The 8,836-nt window shown below is 48.2% G+C and overlaps 1 protein-coding gene across 1 annotated transcript; it reads left to right on the top strand.

The window, feature by feature from the left end:
• The first annotated feature begins 418 nt into the window (after positions 1-418).
• LOC111750212 (serpin A9-like) lies at positions 419-7,596 on the top strand. Its single transcript, XM_023546648.2, is given in 5 exon segments — positions 419-491; positions 1,667-1,938; positions 4,459-4,665; positions 7,294-7,415; positions 7,590-7,596. Coding segments are annotated over 5 exon segments (681 nt in total).
• Positions 7,597-8,836: the final 1,240 nt, after the last annotated feature.

Genomic DNA, 8,836 nt, shown 5'->3' with positions numbered 1-8,836 from the left:
ATAATGTAATAAGACGGATTAGCAGTAATTATACTGATGAGGTCTACAAGACTAGGTAGTGTCTTAAGCCAATCTCTTTTGAGATATAAAAGAAAGAAGTGAGCAGAGAGACATGGGAAACTCATGCCACCAAGAAAACAGCACCAGGAGCAGAGCATGTCCTTTGGACCTGAGGTTCCTGCTCTGAGATGCCCCCAGACCAAGAGAAGACTGATGACAAGGACCTTCCTCCAGAGCCAACACAGAGAGCCTTTCCACGGAGATGGCACCCTGAATTCGGACTTCTAGCCTATTTGACTGTGAAAGAATAAACTTCTCTTTGTTAAAGCTATCCACTTGTGGTATTTCTGTCATAGCAGCACTAGATGACTAAGACACCACCCTATCCAGGGAGCTGGAACAGCTGAGGTGCTTGAAGATGAAGCTGGGGAAGGTGTGGTACCCAATAGAGAAGGACCTGGAATGCCAGATGCTTGGGCGTTTCTCCCAAGGTCTGTGAGGAGCCTTTGAGGAATGTGAGCTGGTGATTGAAACAACCAGATCTACATCTGGAGAGCTCGCCCCATCTGCAGTGTGGCTAAATGGTTGGAGCTGGAGGACCAGTGAGGAAATGAGCAGGTGGGGGATGAAGGGAGGTAGAAGTAAGGCCATGGTAGCCAAGAAGGAGGGGCCCAGACACTGGCAGAAGCAGGAAGGGCAGAGTGTCCCTGTCACCCCAGCGGGTGGGGTCTACCAGCAGGACACTTGCAGACACCTGGCCACAGTCACATCACAGCAGAGGCGGTGGGGAGGGCCCTGGCAGGGCTAGGAGAGAGAAGGGTGGCCACAGCTTGACAGGAGTTTGGGACAGGGAGAGGCCAAGCATGGAAGGAGGTTGAATATTCACAGCCAGAGTTTCTTTACCGAGAGTGGTGATGACCTGCCCCTGAAGCTCCATGGCCACAGAGCCCCCGGCTGTCCAGAAAGGGAACCTTTGAGCCCACCTTTTACGAATAGGAACCCTGAGCCCCAGAGAGGAGTACTGACTTGTCTGCGATCACCTGGTGTCATGGATTGAATTGTGTACCCCTAAAATGTGTGTCAACTTGGCTAGGCAGTGATTTCCAGTATTGTGTGATTGTCCACCATTTCATTATCTGATGTGATTTTCCTATGTGTTGTAATGGGCTTATAACCACAAGTATAGAGATTAGGATTTACAGCACATATTTTTGGGAGACACAATTCAGTCCAGAGCAGAGCGGAATGACTGAGTCATATGATTTAACTCTTTGAGGAAACATCAAACAGTTTTCCGCACAGGCTGCGCCATTTCACATTCTGTCTCTTACGTCACTGTCCTGGCTAGAAACTCCAGTACAACGTTCAATAGAAATTATGAGAAGATTTTCAGATGTCCTTAAGCCATTGCCGTCAAGTCGATTCTGACAGAGTAGAGCTGCCCCATAGGGTTTCCGAGGCTGTCATCTTTATGGAAGCAGATCACCAGGTCTTTTCTCCTCCAGAGCAACTGGTAGGTGCAAACCACTGACCTTTCAGGTAGCAGCCGAGTGCTTTACCACTGCACCACCAGGGCTCCTTTGGATGTCCTTACTTCACCATTTTTGCTTCTGTTACCTCACTAATTGCATCTTGACATAAAACCTGTCTTCTCTCTTTGTACTAGCCAAGTGGGAGAAGTCCTTTGACCCAGTAGAGACAAGTAAAGGCTTGTCATCCCTGGTGGGCAAGTCGGCCACTGTTTAGGTCCCCATGATGGACCAGGTGGAGGAGTTTGCTTTCTGGTCGGATCCAGAGCTGAACTGCTCTGTGCTGCAAATGGGCTACTGTGGAGACGCCCTGGCCTTCTTCATCCTCCCTGGCCAGGGCAAGATGAGGCAGCTGGAACAGGCCTTGTCAGCCCCGAGCCTGAGGAAGTGGGGCCACTTGCTCCAGAAGGTAGGGATCTCACCAATTTTCTGGGGTCCTAGGCAGATGATGACGTACAAGCAGAGGTGGAAGACAGGCTGTGGAAGACAACTGCTGGATAGTCATACCTGGGAACTCAGCACCGGCCACACTCAGACAGTGAGCTTGGCGCTGTGGATACATGTTATCACTTGAACTTCACAGTTACCTGCCAGATGGGGAGTGTTAGCACTCCCATTTCACAGATGAGGAAACTGAGGCTGTGAGAGGGAAAGTGGATTGCCCGAGGACATGTAGCTAATATGTCACTGCAGACTCAGGTACTATTGAATCCCCTGGACTCGTTTCCTAAAGGCAAACACAAAAAGCGTTGGTGCTTACCTTTAAAATAGAGATAATAATATTACCAAACTCATAGGTCATTGAAAAAATAAGTTACTATTTATGAAGTGCTTAGAAGGATGCCTGGGAGATAGTCAGTACTCCATAAATGTTAGCAGTAATATTATCATTTCTGTAGTTATTATGACTAGTATCAAAAGGTATTGACCCTAAAATAAAAAGAAATATCAAAGTCTCAGATTCAATCTCTTAGCAATTTGTGTGTGTGTGAGAGAGAGAGAGAGAGAGAGAGTGCTCAGCATCACTCCCAGGTGCTCCTAGTTTAGGAGGAGAGAAAAGACGTGCACCCAAGAAAGACAGTGATGGGCAGGGGGAGGGCAGGCAAAGTGCTGAGGGGCTTCTGAGCAGAGGGAGGTCACTCTCACCTGGGCTTGGGCGAAGACTTCAGGGAGCTGGCGGCATTTCAGCCACAAGCATGGATTGAACATGTACGCGTAGAGGCTTGGGAAGGGCGTGTTACACAGAGGAACAGCCTTGCGAAGGTGCAAAGGCAGGTGTCTTAGGCTGGGTTCTCTAGAGAAGCAAAGCCAGTGAAACGTATGTATATGTATATGTAGAGTGAGAGAGAAAGGAACTATAGAGAGAGAGAGAGAGAGTTACATCAAGGAAATAGCTCACTGGTTGTAGAGGCTAGAAAGTCCCAAGCCCGTGGGTCAGGCAGCAGGCTGGAGGCCTCTCCTGACTCATGTAGCTGCGTGGGCTGATGAGCCCAGGATTGACAGGTAAGATGGCAGGCTGCTGGCTCAAGTCCCAAGAACTGGAGTTTAGATGACGACAAGCTGGATGCAGGATCCAGAGCAGAGAAAACCTGGCAAGCTTTGCCAGAAAGTCCATAAGTATTGGAGGCAGGCCACGCCCACAAGGAAACTCCCTTTTAACTGATTGGCTGCTCAGATTATATCAGATCCCATCATGGAGGTGACTGTATCATTACATAACTGCCAAACCACTGAGACTCTTTGCCAGCCAAGTTGACACACAACCTTAACCATCACGAGGGGATCCTTCGGGATGCTGCAGAGGCTTTTTACCTTTCAGGGTGCAAACAGGGTTGGGTAGAGTAGGAGGAGGCAGTGCAGGAGGCTGGGGGAACTCAGAACAGCAGAGGGAGCCTGGTGAAGACGGAGCGACCAAGCCACGCAGGAGAAAGCTGTCAGTGGTTTGAGGTGTCACAGGAGCTCATGTCAGAGGACGACTGAAAAGTGTCCATCCAACGCTTCTGTGACTCACCAAGCACATGACCTTGTGCAGAGCACCGAAACTAAATTACCTTCTTTAAAATGGGTATAATGTTAATGAGTATGCCCGCAACAAGGTCTGGCACATAGTAAGTGCTCAGTAAATGTGGCTGTTTACTCTTGGTTTGGAAACACTGTAGAGAAAGAAGAACTTTTGTCAAAATCTAGGGCTGTGCTGTCTAATAATATAGAGGCCACAGGCCACAGGTGCTTATTTATATTTAAATTAATTAAAATTAAATTAAATTAAAAATTCAGTTCCTCATTCACACTAGCCACATTTCAAGGGCTCAATAGCCACAGGTGACTTGGTGGCTACCATACTGGATAGTGCACTATAGACTATTTCCAACATTGCAGAAAGTTCTACTGCTGCTCTAGGGGATTAGCAGGGTTTGTCTTGGGAAGTAGGAATCTGTGGGTGGTACCAGTGGCTAAGCACTCAGATACTAACCAAAAGATGCCACAGAAGAAAGGTCTGGTCATCTCCTTCTGAAAGATCACAGCCATTGAAACCACTGTGGAGTGCAGCTCTGCTCTGACATACAGGGAGTCGCCGTGAGTTGGAATTGACTCAACAATTGATTTGGTTTTTTTTTTTTTTTTCCTGGTGTTGGGAAGGGCTAGTGGGGAGATATTCTGGGCTGAAGGTGGTAGATGTTTTCCATCACTGTTCAATGTCTTTCCTTGGCCTCCGCCAAAGACTGCCTCACTCAGGTCACCACCTGAGCTCTGCACCTTCATCATTGGCGGTGGGGGGACCTTCACCATCCTTCATAGCTTTAGCACCAGACTTGCTTAGCCAAGAGTCTTACTTGCAGAACCGGGTTGTTCGGCTTGAGTATGCTAACCTCTTTAGCAACAATCAGCAATGCCTGGAGGAAGAAGAGTCTCCTGAAATGCCACATAGATGCAGAGATGGAGGCCCCACAGGCTCTGGCCTCACCTTTTGCTTTTACTTCTTCACAGATTGGTAGAGGTATTCATTCCAAAATTGTCCATTTCTGCCTTTTATGACCTGGGAACCATCCTCCCAAAGGTGGGCATCAGGGTTGCCTTTGACCACAATGTGGGTTTTTCCAGAATTGCAAAGAAACACCCACTGCTGGTTTCCAAAGTGAGTTGGCCAATGAGATGATTTCTAGAAAGCCTGAGTTGGAAGGGCCTGTGGCAACTGGTTAATTGTGCAACCTCCTTCCACTGGTAAGGAAACAGAGGCCCAGAGGGGCGAGGTGGCTTCTCTGTGACCAGCAGTAGGTAGAGCTGAACCTGTGGCTTTACGGCCATCAGAACTCTGATACAAAGGCCATCTTCTCCGTCCAGCTATGGTTCTTTGAGAGCCAAGCCTCTCCTTGGCAGGCAGAGCTGTTGTCCCACAGCCCAAGTCGTTGGAGCAGGTGTCCACCTGGCACTTGACCTCACTTCCTGCCTCCCTGAAGGTTGGGCTCTCACACCGAGGTCACCATGTGGCTGGTCATGGGCCATTTGTGCCCATGGAGGTGATGTGTTTGACATGTAGTGTTAAAAAAAAGATAATATTTTTTTTAAAAAGAGCTAACTTTTAAAAATTAGGATATTGGACCTAAAAATGGAGATTTCTGATCCCCTGGAGCCAAATCACCGAGCCCAGTTCCTATATGGTGACACAGAGCCCAGACCCAGCATAGCAGCGGTCAGCTTGGCTGAGCTGGGCACACCACTTCTGACCAGAGCTCACTGGGCCGGGTACCCGCATGCTGCCTTGAGGCCCATTTCTTACAAGAGGTCCCCTCATCTCATTGGGGTTACTTGTCTGGCCTTCATATGCTTATGGGTTTCTGATCCTTGTCCTGCACATTTTATTTTTTTTTCTTGATGAGAGATGATAACGGTCAGAAGTGGTCCTAGGGCCAACGCAGGGGCCTGACCTCACCAGGCTCCAGGGAGGAATGTAGAGAGGTCCCACTGGAATATAATGAATGTAATGGGCCTTTTCCCACAGGTCTCAGCTTCCTAGTGCTGCTGAGAGAGAAACACCACAAGTGGGTGACTTTTAAGAACAGATATTTATTTCCTCACAGTTTAGGAGGCCAGAAGTCTGAATTCAGGATGTTGGCTCTAGGGGAAGGCTCTGTCTGTCAGCTCTGGGGAAAGATTCTTGTCTCTTTCGGCTTCTGAAGTCCCGGGGTTCTTTGGAGGCTCAGTGATCTCCACATGGCATCCACCTTCCCTGATTTGTGTTTGCTTGTCTCTGTGTCTATGACGCTCCTTGATACACAGAAGTGATTAGGTTTAGGACCCACCTGGTGGCGTAGAGGTTAAGTGCTTGGCTGCTAACCAAAAGGTCAGTAGTTCAAATCCACCAGGTGCTCCTTGGAAACCCTGTGGGGCAGTTCTACCCTGTCCTATAGGGTTGCTATGAGTCAGAATTGACCTGGCGGCAAAAGGTTTGGTTTTTTGGTTTTGTCTACACTGATGGCCTCATTAACATAACAAAGAAAAATTTCCAAACAGAATTACATACACAGGTATAGGGTTTTGGGTTCCAATGCATATTTTGGGGGGACACCAAGGAAAATGTTTATATGAATATATGGACAGTAATGCCCGCATTCTGGAGAAGCCCTTAGCCTGCTGAAGCTTAGGGGCATGTGACCCCGGGTTAAGACTGTTCCCTAGAAGACAAAGAAGGGATCCAGCATTTAGCGACACCCAGCCTTGCCCCATGCGATAATAGTAGCAACTGCTACTGCTAACAAACGCATGAGCATTTGCTGTGTGTGGCCTCGTTATATTCACAGAATAACCCTGGGGGATGCAGGCCACTATCACCACCCTTCGAGAGATTTGGACACTGGAGCACATGGCACCTGAATAAGTGTTCCGACCACAAGTGGCAGAACTGGGACTCAAACCCAGGTCTTTCTACTCTGTAGTTGCCGCCCCTTAACTCCATTCTTTTTTTTTTTTTTTTTGCTGCAATTGAGACTTTCTGTCAATTACCTATCCTCACTGTAACAATCAAAGCCCAGCTTTTCTTGTCGGTGCTGATTTTGACACCTGGGAAAAAAAGGAGAATATTTATGAGTTTGAAAACGTGCAGTTTGAACTTGTCGTACCTGACTTCCTGTCACCTTCTGCTTCAGCCAAGAAGCATGACATCCTTTTCCCCAGACATCACTTGAATTTTCCTGGTATGGCTCCTTTATTCATGTGCTTTCAGCTGCCCTAAACACCCTTTTTCTCTCACTATTCTTCCCATCTCTCCCCATTCTAGGACAATTTGAATGTCTTCTTCTTTCTTTTTGTTTTATTTATTTATTTTTTGTTGTCGTTGTTACGAATACACACAGCAGAACGTACAACAGTTCAGCAATTTCTCCATGTGCAATTCAGTGACGTTGATTATGTCCTTCAAGTTGTACAGCCACTCTCACCCTCCTTTTCCAAACTCTTCCTCCGCCATTAACGTAAACTCACTGCCGCCTGAGTCTCCTGTATGATCTTTCAAGTTGCTGTTGTCAGTTCAACCCCACATAGATAGGTCTTAAAAGAGCTCAATGCTCGAGGCAGACATTCAACTCCATTCTTAAGGGCCAGCTGACCGACAAGCAACAATAGCTGCAATTCATTTGGCAAATGTCTGGCCCATACAATCTTGAAGACTCACCCAACGTGGGCAACGGCGTCCCATACAAAACACCCAAACTCGGATAAGCAAAGATGACCCCCTGGAGGCTGCTAACATTCATTTTTCCCTTGGCAGGCCATCCACAAGGCTGTGCTGGATGCCAGCGAGGTGGGTACCAAGACCGCAGTGGCCACCAACAGCAGGCTCACAGCCCAGTTGAAGGACAAACCCTCCTATTCCATCATCTACTTTGATAGGCCCTTCCTTTTTTTCCTAACGCTGATTACAGATCAATGCTCTGAGAACTCTCTCTTCCTAGGGAAAACCGTGGAGTGGAAAAAAACCACTTTTTTTTTTTTTTTTTACCGTAGATCCCACTAAATCCTACGAGGAAGTGGCCTCTGGGCCCATTGCACATTGGTAATGCACAGGAAATAAGCCACGTTGCCTGAGGCTCGTGGTGTGATGTAGGACTCGCCTCCTCCTGCTGAAGGAGCAGCCTGATCCCAGCAGATCTGCATTCACTGCCGGGGACACCACTTCTGAGGCTCAACCATCAGACAGTCAACAGAGACCCTGGTCACCATTCAAAGCCCTTGTCACTCCCAGCCTGTGTCTTTTCCCTCGAGTTCTCCCAGGTAACTCGCTTCATGGAATGTTGCTGGACTGGTTTATGTCTGGAGTCTCTGTGTGGTGCAGACGGTTAAGCATTTGTCTACTAGCTGAAAGATTGGAGGTTCAAGCCTACCCAGAGGTGCCTCAGAAGAGAGGCCTGGCAATCTACTTCCAAAAGGTCACAGCCATTGAAAACCCCACGGAGCACAGTTCTGCTGTGACACACGTGGAGTTTCCATGTGTTGAAGTCAACTCAACGGCAACTGATTTTGTTTTGTTTATTTGTTTGTTTGGTATATGTCCATCTCTTGGAGCTCCCGCGAATAGTAACACATAGCCAGGCACAGCCACGGCAGAATTACCGTGAAAATTCAATAATCTTAGAATGTGAGTTCAGGGTCCTGTCTAAGAGGCCTACAACAGTGCTCCCCCATGCCTCCAGGGTCCTTACTGGGAAATGGCCTATCTGCTGGCTCACAGTGGCTGCATTGTCATCACTGAGCTTTTGATGGCTCCATTCATTCATTCATTCGAAAAACACTTCCTGAACACCTAATACGTGCTAGCAGCTGGGTGTAGGCATTGAATATGATGGGCAAGTCCCTGGCCTATTCGCTTGCTTACATTCTAGATGGAAGAGACAGAGGACAACCTCAACAACCATAAAACCAAACCTACAACAAGCGCCGTTGCGACACATTATAACAAGTGCTGAGAAGGAATAGAAAAGGGTGATTTGAAAGGGAGCAAAATGAGGGTGAAGGGGCGTAACTGCGAGCACAAAGCCAGTGAGTCAGAAGGAGCAGGCGCGTTGGAGGGACAAGGGAGGCCCAGTGGCTGCAGCATCCCACGCTGCAGAAGGAGGGTGGGGGAGAGAATGGTCGGGCAGGTCACGGGGTCAGATCCTGCAGGACCTAATTGGCCTGTGAACTCAGTCTGGACTTTTTCAGGAGCACCAGTGAGCCAGCTGCATTTCTCCAGCAAGAAAATGACAAGGCCTCATTCACAGGCTGCAAGGGTCCCTCTGAGTGCTGGGGAATGATTTTCATCTGGGTTCCTCAGG

The sequence above is a fragment of the Loxodonta africana genome, chromosome 10, assembly GCF_030014295.1.
Source record: "Loxodonta africana isolate mLoxAfr1 chromosome 10, mLoxAfr1.hap2, whole genome shotgun sequence".
In the NCBI taxonomy this organism is placed as follows: Eukaryota; Metazoa; Chordata; class Mammalia; order Proboscidea; family Elephantidae; genus Loxodonta; species Loxodonta africana.
This window is presented reverse-complemented; position numbering and strand designations above follow the sequence as displayed.